The sequence below is a fragment of the Dasypus novemcinctus genome, chromosome 30 (genome assembly GCF_030445035.2).
Source record: "Dasypus novemcinctus isolate mDasNov1 chromosome 30, mDasNov1.1.hap2, whole genome shotgun sequence".
Lineage (NCBI taxonomy): Eukaryota > Metazoa > Chordata > Mammalia > Cingulata > Dasypodidae > Dasypus > Dasypus novemcinctus.
Window position 1 is genome coordinate 29,663,728 of NC_080702.1, and position 16,457 is coordinate 29,680,184.

Consider the following 16,457-nt stretch of genomic DNA (forward strand, 5'->3'; position numbering starts at 1 on the left):
TAATAGAATTATGGGAATGGGTGTAGCTCAGTAGTTGAGCACCTGCTTCCCATGTACGAGGTCTGGGGTTCGATCCCTCGTACCGCCTAAAAAAACAGAATTATAATAACATTGTTTCATCATTGTAACACTAATGCAAGGGTATTAGTAATAGGGAAAACTGCGTGTGAGATTGGGGTGTATGGGAACTCTATTTCTGCATGATTTCTCTGCCAACCTACAATTGCTCTCATACAGAAAAAAAAGGTGCAATGAAAAGAAAAAACATAATGGAGACCACTTTTAGGCGTATACTCTAAAGTCTCTAAACAGGGAAGCGGATGTAGTCAAGGGATTGGGCCTCTCTCCTACATGGGAGGTCCCAGGGTCGGTTCCCGGTGCCTCCGAAAGAGAAGCTGAGCAGACGCAGAGAGCGCACAGCGAATGGACACAGAGAGCAGACAGCGATTCCAAACAATGGAAGTGGGTGGGCGGGGAATAAATAAATAAAATCTTTTTTTAAAAAAAGAGTCTCCAAGCAGGAACTCAAATACTTGTGCTATTAAGCTGGACCGGCTGGGGGAGCAGCCCAAAACCCAGGGCAAAGTCGGGGCTAGCGATAAACATTTGGGGCACCCCAGAGGTGGCTAATGCGGCTTAAAGTCTTGGAACTCGAGTTGGGCAGCGGGGCCTGCTCAAGCCCGGTAGCTGATGAGAATAGAGAGACTGTTTGCAAAGGTGCAGTGTCAGCTGCGAGCTAGCAGCAGCTGAGGCTCGTACTGTCCCTGTCCCTGGAGAAAGAGAGCACTGAGTGGCGCCACTGCTCAGGGGCAAGAGCACGGAATAAACACCCTGGCCTGGCGCTGCTGCCAGCCAAGCCCGGTGCAAGCCGGCAGGGAAGGAAGCACATCGATGCAGGTGACGCAGAAGTCCAAGGAGGAGCTGGGAAGCAGGGAGGAGTCCCAGGAGAGGGGCATGTCCCAGGAGCCACCCAAACCAATGAGCTAATGGAGAGGGACACTGGGAGAGGCCAAAGAGAAGGGGCCCGTGAGCGGACCTGGCAGAGGGAGGCTACCGGTGTCCGTGGGATGGTGGGGCCAGAGCCTGGCCGGAGCAGGTGCAGTCGAGGATGACGTGAAGGGAGCGTTAGAGACAACTCTTTCCAGAAGTGTATCCTGAACCCTCGTCCCTCCTGCGCAGGTGGACAGTGTTGTCCCCACTTTACAGACAAGGAGACTGAGGCTTGGAGAAAGCCCTCGTCTTGATCAAGGGCCCCGAGCTAGCCTGATTACGCGGGAGCAGCTTGCCATTGGGAGAAGAGCGGGGAGTTGGTGGATGGGGTGATAAGTTGGATTACTGGTGAGGCTGTGTGGTCCCCCACTTCTTCTAGATAATGAGGCCTTTCTCCCCAATCCCCTCCAGAATGGTGGTTCTCTGGAGAACATGCTTCCGGCCGGGTGAAGGAGTGGAAAGTGTCTCAGGCCAGAACTGCCCTTGAACTACAAGTCCCAACCTTATCCTTAAGTTCCAGCCTCAGGGAGCTGCTTCCTGCCGCCGGCTTGGATGCCTCCTGCCCAAGCCCGGGCGTCCCCAGCCGCCTCGGCCCAAGGTGACCGCTTTTCGACCGCCACAGCTCCAACGCGCTCGGGGCGCCCTGGCGTCCGTCGCTCCCTCCTGCCCCGAACTGGGAACGCACTTGGCCGCGGACGCCTCGCCGGCTCTTCCCGGGAGAGGGTGAGCGGAAGCGGCTGCCGAGCGCTCGGAGCCTTCGCTGAGCTCAGGGCGGGGGGGAGGGGGGGGGCCCGGGCGCGCTGGGAGACGGCTCCTGGCGCCCCCTCGGGCCCAATCGGTGCGCGACAGGGGTGGTACGAGGAGGCAGCGCCCCAAAGGCTAGGGGCGTCACTGCCCGCGGGGCCGGGCACCGCCTGGGGTCGGGTTGGCCGGAAAGATGACTTCGGGGGGACACTCCCGCCACCGGCCCAAGCCGGCGCGCTGCTGCGGCCAAGCTTGCCTGCCCATGATGGGGACTCAAAGGTGCCAGGGTGGCGCCCACCTGGCGAACACGACCGCCCGAGTCGTCGCCCCCCAGGGAGCGCGTAGGACCGAGGAAAACCCTCTTGGCATTAGCCGTGCGCCCTGGGCTGACCTGGGTCGCGCCAGTGGACGCAATCCGGTGCCCCGGGGGAGGGGCCAGAGTCCTGCAGGCAGGTGCCGGGGGCGGTGCCCGGCCCTGCCCCCAGGGGCAGTTCTCGGAGGCCAGGGGCGGGTCAAAGAAGCTGCCGGTGCGGGCGACGCCTTGGAACCCCGCGGGCGGCGACTGTGACCACAGAGGCCGCGCGCCAGGCGAGGTGCCCCAGGTCTCGCATCCAAAGTCGGGCGCTGGCACCTGAGCCTTCCGGCCCTGGACCCCGAGGCCCCCGGGCCCGAGAGCCGAGCCCTGGGGTGGCTGCCAAGGCCCCCCCCCCCCCGGGCCTGCCGCAGACCGGGACACCGAGCTCCCCAGGCCGGGTGGGTGACCGGGAAGGAGGGGCGCAGAGGGACCCCGGCCCGCTCTGAGAGCCCCGGGCGGTCCAAAGCGCGACCCGCGGAGGGCCCGGGGCCGGCTGCCAGCCGCCCTCTCCGGGAACCGGCCGGGAGATCCGCGCTGCGCCCGCGGGACGCGCCCCATGGAGACGCCCATCGAGCGCGAGATCCGCCGCAGCTGCGAGCGCGAGGAGAGCCTGCGCCGGAGCCGGGGCCTGAGCCGCGCCAGCGCGGGCCGCGAACTCGTGGAGCTGCGCGTGCGGCCGGTGCTCGGCCTGCCCGGGCCGGGCGCCGCGCTCCCGCGCGCCCTGGAGCGCGCGCGGGCCGGCGCGCAGATGCAGCGGGACATCGAGCGCGAGGCCCACCGGCAGGCGGCGCTGGCGCCACCCGCCGCCCCGCACCGGAGCGCGGGGCCCCCGCCGCCGCTGGGCGAGCTGCGGCGCTTCTTCGAGGCGGCGGCGGGCCCGGCGCGGGGCTGGGGCGCGGGACTGGCCCGCGGGCCGCCGCCCGCCGCGCCGTCGCTGCTGGAGCTGGAGGTGCGCGCCGTGCGCGAGCGGGAGCGGGAGCTGCAGCGCCAGCGGCGCAGCGTCTACCGCACGGCCGAGCTCGCGGAGCCCGCGCCCAGCCTCGCCCGTAAGACGCGCGCGCCCCGGCGCCGGGCTCCCTCCCGCCGCCCCCCTCTCTGGCCCTGCGATTCCCGGGGGGGCGCCCCGCCCGGCCTCTGGGGCTCCTGCCCACTCCCCGGAACTGCCCCGCCACCCCGATGGGGTCCGCCCCTCCCCCACTGCCAGGCTCGGGGGGTCGCGGGGTGGGGGGGGCCTCTCCAAGGCCTGGGTGCCGGCACCTCTGCACCCTCCCCTGGAATTTTCGGGCTCCCTCCGGTGCCTGGGTCCCGGGGCTGCACCCCAATCCCGAGGGTCGACCCCCCGCCCCCACTTCCAGGCTCGAGGGGGGCGGGTCGCGGGGGTCCTCCAAGGCGCCCTGCCTGGGTGCCGGCACCTCTGCGCCCTTGCCTGGAGTTTTCGGGCTCCCTCCTCCCTCCGGTGCTTGGGTCCCGGGGCTGCACCCCAATTCCGAGGGTCGACCCCCCGCCCCCACTTCCAGGCTCGGGGGGTCGCGGGGGACTCCAAGGCGCCCTGCTTGGGTGCCGGCACCTCTGCGCCCCTCCCTTGGCATTTTCGGGTGCCCACCTCCCTTCCTCCCTTTGGAGCTGGGTGGAGGCGTCCAGGGGGGAGTGAGGGGGGGTGGACACCTGTGTGTGTTTAAGGGGTGCGGCCGGCCGCCTCGGTCGAGGTAAGAGGCTGGCAAGAGGAGGGGCAGGCCGGGCTGAGCGCCCCCTGTCCCCGCAGCTAGCAGGGGCGACGGAAAGCTGGCGGTCATCTGGCCCCCCCGCGGCAAGGGCCTCGGAGAACGGCCTGGAGCAGGTGGGAGTCCCCGTCCTCACGTGCCTGGGGCGCCGGTCGCACCCCCCCACCCCTCCCTGCAGCGCCGGCCAAGGGACCCCTCCCTCCTCCCCCAGACACCGAGGCCCGGGCGCGAGGTTTAGAGGGGGCGGTGGTCCCTGGCCTCAAGCCGCCCCGCCCTTCGCTTGGGGTGGGGGTGGGGGGGTCCCTGAGACCGGCCTTCATCTGGCCCCCTCTTGGCAGGAGGAGCGCAAGCCTTGAGGTTCGAGTAGCCTGGGACACCCCCGGACAGAAATCACCTGCCCGTCGATGGACAAGGCGGGGACGCCCTGGGAGTGCCCCCCCCCCCAGGATCGCTGGGAGGCCGGGGAGAGGGGTGCGCCGTGTGCGCCCCGAAAGCTGAAATCGCCGGCCTTGGAGAAATGGACTAGCCCCCCCTCGAGAAAACTGCTCGGCCCCCGTCTGCGGACTGACCACGGCCCCCCAACCCGGGCAGGGATGATGTCAGCTCTTTTCCGGGGGACTCTGCCAATCGAACCAGCCTGGTTCCAGGACGGGCGCCCCCCACTCCCCCAATAAAGCCCCTTCTCCCGGAGCGGCGCGGGCTGCTTTCTTCTGGGTCCTCGGCGCGCGGGGCACGGCTGGAGCGCGGTGGGCGGAGGGGGGGGTGGTGGTCTGAGACAGCCCCGGGAGGCTCCGGCCTGCGGGAAGGCGCCCTGGTCGCCGGGGGCCCGGAGCCCCTGGCGCCCCCCGCCCCCGGCCCGGGTCCTGCTGCCCCCTGGTGGCGCGGGCGCGAACTGCGGCGTCTGGGCAGTCGCGCTCACGCCCTCCGCGGCTCAGAATTTGTGGGTACCAGCGGCGCGCGGGCTGGACGGGGGAAGTTAAGTGGCTGTTCCTGGCCTGAGGGTGTGAAACAATAGCCACCCCCTCCTCCTCCAAAAAAAAAGCACAACTCTTGAGGGCATACAAGGCCCTGTCTATAACCTGCTCAGCAATTGCCAGCTTCACGTGCCCGCAGGCCAGGCAGTTATTGGGAGGGGAAAGTGGACCCCTGTGAAGCATTAGGGAGGGGTGGGGAGTGGGTATGCTTGGAAACAGATGCCTCGCTTCCACCGGCAGGTATGTGCTTCTGGACTCCAGCAGTGTGTTAGGAGTGAGAGTGCACGGGGATGCTAGAGCTTCTGCTTTTTCAAAAGCAGCTGGGGGTGGGGAGTGGGGATATATGGGAACCTCATATTTTTTAGTGTAACGTTTTGTGTGATGTATGTATCTTTACAGAATAATTTAAAAATAAAAAGTTCCAAAGAGATGGAGGGTATTAAAGGTATAGGTAAAAATAGATTTAAAATATTTTAGAAAAAAATATATAAAATGTAATTCGTGATTTAGAATGGTGAGAATGTTGTGAACACCCCAGATGAAACTTTAATATTAAAAATTACTAAATGGGTTTTCCGCAGCTGCGAGGCTGGGAGGTCCCGCCGGTTTGCCGACATCGGACCTCGTCCCCACCGCTTCCTCCACCCCCTAGAAGTCCCGCAATAAAATGGCTTGGCACTAAAAAAAAAAAAAAAAAAATTACTAAATGGGACTATCTATTTTTTCAAAAGGCAACTTGAAACCCGGCTTTTAAAAGGGATAGCTAGTGAACTTTAATTGAGGACTATTTAGAAAAAAAACAAAAACAACATTGTGGTCGGGGGAGAGGAAATACCACCTGTTTGCCATAGGGCCTTTGGCTGTCGATTTGCCGGCCATGATGAGCTTCTCTCTGTCCCTGGGCCAAGTTCAAAGTTCCCTTTGGATGGACTTCCAGGGTTGGTGCACATGCTACGGGGTTTGTGAGACTGCCGCCGTGCAGTTATATTCAGAGGCATACATCTATAGTGTAAGAGCTTCTTAGAGGTGTGGTGAGATGCAGGTAAGTTTTTTAGGTTAGAGCAGTTGTAGGTTTAGGGAAAAACCTTTCAGAAAATACCATTTCCCATGTACCCCCTCCCACACGCACATACAGTTTGACCTCTTAACATTAGTGTGGCATCTTGGTTACAAGTGATGAAAAATATCTTCACTATAGTTTACATTAGGGTTCACTCTGTTGTTCAGTTCTATGGGCCTTAAATTTTTTTTTTATTCTGGCAACATATATGCAACCTAAAATTTCCTGTTTTAACCACTTTCAAGTATACAATTCAGTGGTGTTAATTACATTCACAATATTGTGCAACCCTTACCACTGTCCATTACCATAACTTTTCCATCATCCCAACTTCATTATTTTTCCTGGCTGAATAATATTCCATTGTATGTATATACCATCCCTTGTTTATGCATTCTTCTGTTGATACTTGGTTTGCTCTCAGAAAAGTTTTAAATCACTTTTTCTTTTTTACTCTTTTAAAATATTTTATTTATTTCTCTTCCCTTCCCCCCGTTGTTCATTTGCTATGTTTTTTTTTTTTTAAAGATTTATTTATTTCTCTCCCCTTCCCCCCCACCCCGGTTGTCTGTTCTCTGTGTCTATTTGCCGCATCTTCTTTGTCTGCTTCTGTTGTTGTCAGCAACATGGGAATCTGTGTTTCTCTTTGTTGTGTCATCTTGTGTCAGCTCTCCGTGTGTGCGGCGCCATTCCTGGGCAGGCTGCACTTTGTTTCGCGCTGGGTGGCTCTCCTTACGGGGCGCTTTCCTTGCACGTGGGGCTCCCCTACGCAGGGGATACCCCTGTGTGGCAGGGCACTCCTTGCACGCATTGGCCATCTCCACATGGGTCAAGGAGGCCCGAGGTTTGAATCGCGGACCTCCCATGTGGTAGACAGACGCCCTAACCACTGGGCCAAGTCCGCCACCTGCTATGTGTTCTTCTGTGTCTGCTTGCATTCTTGTCATGCAGCCTGTGAAAACTATGTTGCTTTTTTTGTTGCGCCATCTTGCTACATCAGCTCCGTGTGTGTGCAGCGCCACTCCTGGGTAGGCTGTGCTTTTTTTTTGCAGGGGGGTCCCACTCCTTGTGGGGCACACTCCTTGCACATGGGGCACCCCTACACGGGGGACACCCCTGTCTGGCACAGCACTCCTTGTGTGTGGCACCACTGTGCATGGGCCAGCTCACCACATGGGTCAGGAGGCCCTGGGGATTGAACCCTGGACCCTCCATAGGGTAGGCAGACACTCTATCAGTTGAGCCACAACCGCGTCCCCCTTAAATCACTTTTTAAATGCTGGATCTGTCCAAAGGGGCCTAGCAATGGGCCTGGGGCCTGCATTGGGAGAGCAAATGGCTAAGGAAGGGTGAGTAAATAAGTGACGAAAGGCTCACACCAAATTGCACCCATGAGCAGGTCAGGCTCCTGGCCACCTCCAGCCACACGACCACATGCTTGACAGGCCACTCTTGCTTGTCTAGAGAGGGCAGGCAAGAACCAGGGCTGCCGGGGTGGGAGACGGAAATGTCCATTTTTCACATCGATTATATGCTGCAGTCCTATCTTTGGCTATATTAGGTTAAATACAAATATTAACGTGAACTTGACCCTTATTTTTAAAATCGGGTCTACTGGGAAACTTAAAAAGACACGGGTGATCTTGCATTTGTGGCTCACTTTGTTTCTACTGGCCCACGCTGGACTAAGAGTCCTAGAGCCGGGGGAGGAATGTGCAGGGGTTGCTCGGTGTCAACAGCTACAGTGTCCCTCTTGAACTGATTCAATGCCGTGCTGTGCTATGAATCCACTTCTCTTACATTTGCTTCCCTCAGCTGTAAAATGGCACTTTAATATCCTCACCAGGCAAGCGCTTTGCTCAAAAGCCCCAGGACCGGTCTCTAGGGGTCTTCTCCGACTCGGAGAGTCTCGGGGGGTTCCCAAAGGCATCCCTTCGTGGAAAGGGGGTAACAGGCGGATGAGTGACGCCCGGATCGGGAAGAGCCCTCCATCCTGTTGCAAGGGACCACCTGTGATTACAAGGTGAGATTCGGGACCATGCTCCACCACCCTCGCGGTGGCTTTGGACAGGTGCGTTCCCCTCTTTCAACCTGCCCCTCCTCTCTCGGGTTCAAGGTTAAGGTGAAACTCAGATGTCAAACTGGGGTTTCTTAGGGTTTTCTCCCGCCACGCAGAGACCCAGCGGGGTAAATGGGGTCCCGAAAGCCGCAGGCGGGACGTCTGACCTCACCCCTGCGCATCGCAGACTCTCCTCTCCGCTACAAACCAGGAAATGCGAGCTCTGAAGCTGGGAAGAAACCACTTCCGGGTCACGACACGGGCGTGGGCGTGGCCCAGGGGAGTCCCTTCCCCCCAGTAGGCGTCGGATTTCCCGGCTACCCGAAGCTTGGCGCCCTGACTTCCGGTTTTGCCGGGCGCCATTCCTTCCCCTTTTGCTTCACGGGCGCCTGGGCGCATGCGCCAAGCTCTCGCCCCCGGCCCTCGGCGCGTTTTGTGTCCCAAGACTACATGTCCCAGAAGGCCGCGCGGGCGGGCCTCCCCGCCCCCAAGGGGAGGGCGCGGCGCTGCCAGCGGACGCCGAGCCCGTGACCTTTCCTTTCCTTTATTGCACGCGGAACTGGCGTCTGCGCTGCACGCCGAGCCCCGCGGCCGGGCCGGAGCCGGTGCCCCAGCGAAGCCGGGCTGCCCTCGGACCACGAGCCCCTCTCCTCTCGCGTCTGCAGGAGTTGGGAACCGCCACGCTCCCGCCCCCACCCTCCTCCCAGGTTCAAGACCCCGGCGCCGCCCAAGCCCCGGGCCCCGCAGCGATGCTCGGGGGCCGGGCGGGGCCGGCCTGGCACGTGAGGATCTGCACCAGCAGGTCGGTGGCCAGCGTGTGCGACGGCTCCTCGAAGCCGATGGTCAGCAGCTGCTGGTAGTCCCCAGGGGGCTGCGGGCACAGGATCCTGGGGCCGGGGAGAGACAGGCCCCTGAGCGCCTTCCCCTCGAGCTTTGTTGCCGCTCGGGGTGGGAGGAAAAACCCGGGGAAAAGGGCTTTCCTAGTTGATGGGAAACCTAGAGAGGGCCGGCCCTGCGAGGCTGAAGAACGCTGGGGCCCAAATTACTTAGCTAGCTGTGTGTCCCTGGGCAGGAAACTTAACCTCTCTGAGCACCTATTTCCTTCTGTGTAAAATGGGGCGAGGCGTCTAAACCTCCATGGGTGGTTCTGCCAGTCCACAAAACGCACTTTTAAAGGCACAATAAAATGCTATTATGAGGAAAGCAAATGAACGCGTTGGGGAGGTAACATCTTTGCCCCTCCCTCCAAAGCTCAAAGCCCTCTCTCCACTTGCCCTCATTCCTACCAGGAGTAAAAGTCATCGTCAGCTGGTCCCAGAGGCACCCATCGCCCGATGGACCACAGCTTCTGGATCTGGGCACATGAATTAGCTGGACTATTGTCTGTGTCCTCCCACGTATCTCGATAGCACAGGAAGTAGCTGGGAGGGAAGGGACAGCAATGAAGAGAAATCAGTTTCCTGCCTTCATCTCTGGAGGGGTGGCAGAAACTCATCCAAAATTGCCCTGAAATTCCTGGTTCGGGACATGACCACAGGGAGACCTTTTCTCCCTATCAGCCTACTTTTTTTTTAACCAAATCAATTTTATTTGATATTAATAAAACCTATAATTCATCCCAAGTGTACAGTCAATGGTATTTGGTATAATCGCATGGTTGTGCGTCCCCAGCCTACTTTTAAGATGAGACTTTTATTTCGATGGGAGGACAACTTTAGAAAAAGCTGGGGGCAGCTTTTCACAGGTCCCTGGGTTCTTGGTTGACCTTTCAAGGGTTGGTTGTGGCTGGCGGTTCAGAGGCCCATGTTGGCCTTCCGTGGAGGGAGAGAGGACTTTGATTTGGGTAGGGGGACTCACTAATCCACGTGGGCTGCTTGTCCCCGGCCGTTGGCCTCCGGGGTGCTCTCCAGGTTCCAGCGCATCTTCTTGTAGAGGTAGCGGGGGAAGCGGCTGGCGGTGTAGGCCGCTGGGGCACAGTATCTGAAGATGGCCACCTCGTGGGAAGGGCTGATGGAGAATCTCCCGCAGAAGAAACAGGAGACGCTGGCGGGAGATGGGAGAAGGGGGGGGGGGAGCGTTGAGGCTGGGCCCCGGGGCCCCAGCGCCCCTTACCAGTTTCTCCCCTTTTACCTGAGGGGGTTCGTCTCCTCCAGGTCCACGCACCCAAAGGAGGCATACATAAGGACCAGCTGTTCCAGACGGAGGGCCAGCTGCTGGGAGATCTCCAACAGCTGCCGGCAAGAGGGGCCATAATGGGGCAGCTGGCCTGCAGGAAGCACTGTCCGCCCCCCCCCCTCGGCCCAGGTCTGGGGTTGGGAGAGAAAAGGGGGCCCAGAGGCCTGCTCCACATACCCCCTTTCGCACCAGCTCCTGCAGGCTTCCGTAGATGGGGGGCGTGCTTCGCGCGGCTGCCTCCAGGTACAGAAAGTAGGGTTCGCACATCTTTAGGAAAGTGGGCACAGCTCTGGCCAATTGCTCCTTCTGTACTCGGTCCCTGCTGGAGGGAGAAGGGGGGCTTGGGCCTCACCCCCAAGGTCTCCCATCCCCTCCACCCCAAATTTTATATCCCCCACGACCCCACTTCCTCCAAGCCTCTTCCAGGACCACCCCGATCTAAACCATTTGGAACCCTTCCTAAAAAGCTCAGGCTCACACCTGGCTCCCGTGCAAAACTCCCTGCACGGCTGACCCCCAAATCTGGGGTCTCAACAGCCTTCCCGGGGGGGATTCTGATGGGACACTGGACGGTGAGAACCACAGCCCAAGAATGACTTTCCCCCCCCCCCCCAGCCTGATCAGGATATCCCGTTATCCTCCGGGGGTCTCAAACTGGGAGCCCCACGGGCCCAATTTGGCCCAGGTGTGTTTGGTTTCCAGCGGGCACACGCACAAGATGCAAAACTGGGGCCAACGTGACGCGTCAGGAGAGGACACCCTGGAGATGTGACAACTGCCGGGACAGTCATTGGCAGTGGCCAATGTCCCCCCCCCGGCCCCCAATGACGCCCCAAGTTGTGATCTAACCCCCCAGCTTTGTTTCTGCCTCTTGGCTCCCCAAGCTTTGGCATTTGCAACCCTGGTGTGTGCCGCCCATCCATGCACCCTCTCCTCCCGGTCGGTCCCATTGTCCCACCACTTAGGACCCCCGGGGCCAGAGTCACCTGTAGAGGAGGTAGCTCTGGAAATCGTCAGCCTTCTTGAGCAGGTAGCGCAGCTGATCGGTGATGGGACTGAAGATGGTGTTTAGGGACAGGCGCGGCGGCGCGGGGCCCGCAGCCGTGGGTTCCGGGGACGGCGTGGAAACGCGGGGCTTGGGCCTCGGCGCCTGGGCCTCCTCGGGCTCGGCGGGGTCGCCAGGTGGGGCCCCGCCGGCCTGGCCTCTGGGTTCCAGGTCCTCCGGGGTCGGTGTCTCCCTAGGGCCCGGGGGGAGTGGCCCCACGAGCCACTGCTCGGTGGCCATGGAGGCGCCGAGGGGGTGGCGGGGGACAGGAGGCGCGGGGTTCGACTCTCCCCGGGGGGGGGGGAGCCCCGGACTTGCCTGGCCCGGGAGCGCGGGCAGCTCAGACCCTGCCTCGACCTCTCGGCCGCAGGAGCCGCGCCGCGTCGGGGGGGAGTTCGCCTCGTTTGAATTTCAACACGCGGGCGGGGAGCGCCCGCGGCCCCCACGTGCCCCGCGCGCACGCGCGCCCCCCCGGAACCCGACGGGAGCGCTCGCATCTCGGGGAGCGGGCCTACGCGACCTGGCCAGGGGGACCTGGGGCCAGGCGTTTGATCGCCTGGGGAGGAAGGAACCTTTGGGTGCCCCAACTCCCCTCCCCACCCCACCCCTGGGCGCAAAAAAAAAAAAAAAAAAAAAAAATTCAAAGGAGTTGAGAAACTGTCTTAGCCCCTGGAAGGGACTTGTAAAGGTGTCAGCTGTTTACCCCACTCCTAAAAATGATAAAAATCATCCCTTGGGCCCGATCCCTTGGGTTTCTTTTAGGAAGTGGACTGGACTCTGTGGTGTGCGGAGGTGGGCGGGGCTACAGCTACGAGGGCAGATGATTAATTATGTTTAAAGACTGGGTTAAAAGCAGGCCGCTCTGGGTGACTTGGGGCAAGCACCTTAAGCGCATCCGTAAAAAGTGGGTTTTATGGGCTGCCCGGTGGGGCTGCTGAGAGCAGGACCTAGAGAATGCCCATTAAAGCGAAGTTAACTGCTAGTCACTCAACAAACACCCGCGCCCCAGCTGTGTGCGCTGGTTATGGGGGAAGATGACAAACAGGGCCAATTCCTGGCCTGGGTGTGTGTGTGCTGGCCCCTCTCCCTCCCTCCCCAAGCAATTCTGCCCCCTCCTAGCAACTCTCTCCAACTGCCCTCCTTTATCACCCCCAACTCATTCATGAAATAAACTCCCAGGTTTCTGTTTTTTTTTTTTTCTCCTTTTCTTTTTTTTAAAATTTTATTTAAAAAACCTTCGGTGCAATATTAAAAAGCAATACAGCCAGCTGGAGCAACAACGAACAGAAAGGAAAGGGAGGTGGTGAAGCGGCAGGGACCCCCCACCCCAGCGCCTCCCAGGGCCTGGAGGCCGAGGGCAGCTCGGGCAGGGGGCCTGGGTGGTGGGGGGAGGGGTAAGGAAAGGCCACCCACTGAAATGAACAGGCAAAACAAAACATTTATATCGGAAACACCTGGCTGAACTGAGGAGGATTCGGGGAAGATGGGGGGCCCCCCCTTTTTTTTAATACAAATGTCCAGGGCTGGGGGAGGGTTGACCTGTGAAGAAATGAGCAGGTCCCATTCCATCGCGTCTCCCAACTCGGATGTGTGGAGGGGCTGGGGGAGGGGGTGATTAGCAGGGTGAGTTGTCCCCCCTCACCGGAATCTGTCACTGGAGGGCTGAGGGTGGCCGCGTCCAGCAGCTCCTGGACTTCCGGGGTCCGGGGGGGAGAGGGGGAGGGGAGATGGATACCAGGACGGGCAGGGACAGGGCTGGGCCCTCAGCCCAAGAAGACATCCGGGTCATCATCTTCAAAGTGGCCCTGCTGCAGGACTTTGATGTGATGCTCGTAGATTTTGAGGGCGGGGCCGAGGCGGATGGACAGGCCGGTGAGCACGTCAGTGCGCTGCATCAGCAGCAGAGACTTGCCGTCGATTTCCTACACGGGGGGACAGAGCCGGGAGGGGGGACACAAGGTCAGGGCGCATGCGAGGAGAGAGCCCGCCGGGGGGGACGTCCCTTGTCGAGAGCTCACCTGCTCCTGGAAAGCCGTCGCCTGCTCCGGGAAGCCGGCCTCGGTGAAATACTCCACCACGTCCATCACTGTCCACTCCACGGGGTCGGCTGGCTTCTCCTTGCGCCCGGGACTGCGCCCAAACAGAGGGGAGTGATGGGGTGACCGGGAATCCGGGGCAGCGATCGCTCCCGCCGTCACGCCCTGAGCATACAGCTGGCGCCCACTGGGTCTCCCTTTACTAACAAAAGGAAACCACGAAAGCACAACCGAAAACAAACCAGAGGGGGGCCCGCCCCCCCCGGGAGCAGCGACGCTTTGCGTTCTGGGTAGCAGATGCCTCAAGCGCCCCCCCCCCCCGACGTACGGACAGCCAAAGGGGGTCCCGTCGGTCCCCGGCAGGGCTGGCTTTCCTGGCGGCAAAGGCACGGGGGACGGCGAGTCTGGTCCTGCGGCGGCCGAGGCTGGGGGAGAAGGAGCGCGTGCCTGGGGCAGGGGCTGGGAGCCAGAGTGCGAGCCCACCTGGCCTCCCGGCCGCGCGCCCACCTCACCTGAGCCACCTTCCTTATTCAGGGCGGCCATGGAGAAGGTCTGGCGGGTGCCGCCACCTGGCGCCGGCCCGCGCGCTTCATCCTGCCCCTGGTGGGCCCCACACGACGTCCACTCCTTGACCCTGTCCTTGGCGCTCTGAGGGCCCCGCTCGCCGTTAAGCTGGTGGTTCTGGGCACTGGCTGGACGGTCGCCCTCGGGCACCTCGGAGCCCTCCGACACGTCGTCGTCGTCGTCGTCTTCATCGTCCTCTTCCTCTTCGTCCTCCTCTTTCTCCAGCACCCGCTCTTCGCCACCTCTCTGCGGGCGGGGAGAGAAGCGCACAGGTGGGTGGCCGTTCTGTCCCCGGGCCCCGGGGCCCCAGGCGGGTGGCCCGCGCCACCTCGGAAAACTTTTCCGCCTCCGCTCCGCGCCAGGCCCCGCGTTAGAGCCCGCGGCGGCCAAAGCTCCCTAAACTCGCCCAGCCACCCCAAGGGGTCGCTACTGTCACGAAGCCGCGTTCCCAGCGGAGGAAACTGAGGCTCGCCGAGCAGCAGCCGCTCGCCAAGGTCACCACGCGCCGCCACGGCGCGCCAGGCGCGCGCCGGCCCCGGCCGCCGCGCTCCTCCCGGGCCCCCGCGCCCCCGCCGCCAACTTCGCCCGCACCTGCCCGCTGCCCCCCCACACCCCCCTTCCCGGCGCGCTCACCTTGCTCCGCGACGCGCGGGCGCTGGCGGCCGGCGGCGCCCGTCCGGGCCTGTCCCCGCGGGGCAGCGCGAGCGCTCCGAGGCGGGTGCGCTCCGAGCGGCCCCGCGCCCCCGCCTCCTCCTCCAGCAGCCCCTGCACGCGGCCGCGGGTCAGGCGGCCGCCCGCGCCGCCGCTGCCCCCGAGGTAGCGCACGACTTCCCGCAGGCTCACGGGCCGCGCCGGGCCGCCGGCCCGCGCCGCGCCCCCCTCCGGCGGCGGCGGTGGCTGCGGCGGCGGCGGCTGCTGCTGTGGCGGCGCCGGCGGCGGCGGCGGCGGCGGCGGCAGCTGCGGCTCCCGGGCGGCGACGGCGGGCGGGGGGGCGCGGCGCGGGCCGGCCGGGGGCGCCCCCGGCGGCGCGGCGGCGGGCGCGGGCGGCGGCGCGGCCAGGGGCGCGGCCCGCTGCGCGCGGGGGCCCGGCGGCGCGGGGGCCGGGCGAGGGGGGCGCTGTGGCGGCGGCGGCCGCGCGGGGCGCCCGGGCCGGGGCGGCGGCGGCGGCGGCGGGCGCGGGCGTGGGCGGCGGCGGGGCGGGCGTGGGCGGCGGCGCGGCGGCGGCCGGCGCCCCGCGGGGGGCGCGCGGCGGGGCCGGCGGGGTGGCCCCGCGCCGGGGCGGCTGGACGCGCGCCGCGTTGCGGTAGGAGATGCTCCCCTTGTAGCTGACCCGGAGCACGGCGCGCTGCTGGATCAGTTTCTCGAGCTCGGCGCGCGTGCGCTCCGGCTCCGGGCCGTGCCGCCGCCGCACCATCCGGCAGATGCGCTCCAGGTCCGGCCGCGCCTTGCGCGAGCGCAGCGAGTCGATGGTGTCCAGGATCCACTCTTGGTAGTGCGGGGACGCGGCGGACGAGGAGGCGGCCGCCGCCGTGGTGGCGGCCGCCGCCGTCTCCGGCGGGGGTAGGGCCGGGGGCCCCGCCATGCCTCCCGCCCGGCCCGGCTGCACCGTGCGCGCTGCCTCCCTCCCAGCGCGGCGCCCCCCTCCCCGGCTCCCCTCCCTCCGCCGCTGCCCGCCTCCTCCGCCTCTCCCCCCCCCCGGGGGGCGCAGCGCCTCGGCGGAGCGGCGGCGGCGCTGCTGGTTCTTGGCAAAAAAAAAAAAAAAAAAAAAAGAGCGAGCGAGGGAGAGAGAGCAAAAAACAGTGCGAGAGAAAGAAAAGAGAGAGGAAAATATGCACACACTCACTCACTCGCACGCACGCACACACAGCCCCGCTTCTGCTGGGCGCGCGCGGGGCCGGGGATGCGAGCAGGGAGGAGGGGAGCGCGGCCGGCCCCTCCCCGCCGCCGCCGCCGCACGCGCGCCCTGCGCCCGGGACACTCGGGCCCCCCTTCCTGCCCGCCCTCCCTCCTCCCCGCCGCCCGCCTTCCTCCCTCCCACCCCCACGCGCCCGCTTTTAAGGTGGAGCCCGGGCCCCCCGCCCCTTTACCCGGCGCTCGCGCTCACTCCGGCTCGCTCCGGCCCCCCCCCCCCCCGCCCCCCGCCAACTCCCGCGCGCTTTTTAAGGAGGCGCCGCGGAGTTGGCGCCGGGGCGGGGGCGGGGGCGGGGGAGGGGAGCGCCGGGGGGAGGGGAGAGGGGGCGGGCGGGCGGCGCTCGGCCGCCCTCCAGCCATTGGGCGCGGGACCCAGACGTCCCCGGCGCCCAGCCCCCCTCTCCACGCCTCCCCGGCGCGCTCCGCTCGCGGGACCGCACTGGCCAGGACCTCGCCGCCCGCGGGCCGGGGCGGCCGCTCTCGCCCCGCGGGCCCCCGGGGACCCCCCCCCCCCCGCCGGCCACCGCTGCAGCGCGCGGAGGAGGCGGGCTGGGGGTGCGCACCGGCCTGGCGCCCCCCCCCCCCCCCCCCCCCGCCCCGCTGGGGCCGCCCCCGCGGCCGCGCGGCCTCCCGGCGCGCCAGCCCCGGCCGCTCCGCCGGAGCGCCCCCGCCGCCTGGGGCCGGGCGCCCTGGGGGGGGGCGCGCCGCCCATCTGGGGACCCCCCGAAGCCGGGGGCCAGCGGGCAGTTTGGGCGGCCCCTTCTGCTGCGGGGGGCGAGGGGAGTGGCGGCCTTCCAGCCCAGCCCGGTTTGCCGGGTGGACT

General features: G+C 64.1%; 3 protein-coding genes and 1 long non-coding RNA gene across 4 annotated transcripts; 2 read left to right on the forward strand and 2 right to left on the reverse strand.

Moving 5' to 3' along the window:
• Positions 1-1,748: 1,748 nt before the first annotated feature.
• MISP3 (MISP family member 3) lies at positions 1,749-4,500 on the forward strand. Its single transcript, XM_058290176.1, is given in 4 exon segments — positions 1,749-3,135; positions 3,852-3,901; positions 3,903-3,926; positions 4,149-4,500. Coding segments are annotated over 4 exon segments (582 nt in total). The 5' UTR covers positions 1,749-2,645; the 3' UTR covers positions 4,167-4,500.
• Positions 4,501-8,566: 4,066 nt separating this feature from the next.
• LOC131276627 (uncharacterized) lies at positions 8,567-9,525 on the forward strand. The gene is made up of 2 exons (XR_009184085.2): positions 8,567-8,705; positions 9,193-9,525. It is a non-coding gene; the product is annotated as an uncharacterized lncRNA (long non-coding RNA).
• Positions 8,613-11,479, reverse strand: C30H19orf67 (chromosome 30 C19orf67 homolog). The gene is made up of 6 exons (XM_058290161.1): positions 11,065-11,479; positions 10,256-10,400; positions 10,034-10,134; positions 9,761-9,946; positions 9,190-9,324; positions 8,613-8,790 (listed from the first exon to the last, which is right to left on the reverse strand). Exons 1-6 carry the CDS (start codon positions 11,361-11,363, stop codon positions 8,613-8,615), a joined length of 1,044 nt encoding a protein of 347 aa, XP_058146144.1. The 5' UTR covers positions 11,364-11,479.
• Positions 11,480-12,541: 1,062 nt separating this feature from the next.
• SAMD1 (sterile alpha motif domain containing 1) lies at positions 12,542-15,716 on the reverse strand. Its single transcript, XM_058290160.2, is given in 6 exon segments — positions 12,542-13,045; positions 13,142-13,253; positions 13,488-13,584; positions 13,672-13,969; positions 14,357-14,821; positions 14,823-15,716. Coding segments are annotated over 6 exon segments (1,614 nt in total). The 5' UTR covers positions 15,306-15,716; the 3' UTR covers positions 12,542-12,886.
• Positions 15,717-16,457: the final 741 nt, after the last annotated feature.

Excerpts from the sequence above, each read along its gene's own strand:
- C30H19orf67 (XM_058290161.1), bottom strand. The coding sequence starts at position 11,363 with ATGGCCACCGAGCAGTGGCTCGTGGGGCCACTCCCCCCGGGCCCTAGG. Across the intron at positions 10,135-10,255 it reads AGGAGCTGGTGCGAAAGGGG|CTGTTGGAGATCTCCCAGCA; the intron begins GTATGTGGAGCA and ends TCTTGCCGGCAG. Across the intron at positions 9,947-10,033 it reads GAGGAGACGAACCCCCTCAG|CGTCTCCTGTTTCTTCTGCG; the intron begins GTAAAAGGGGAG and ends ATCTCCCGCCAG.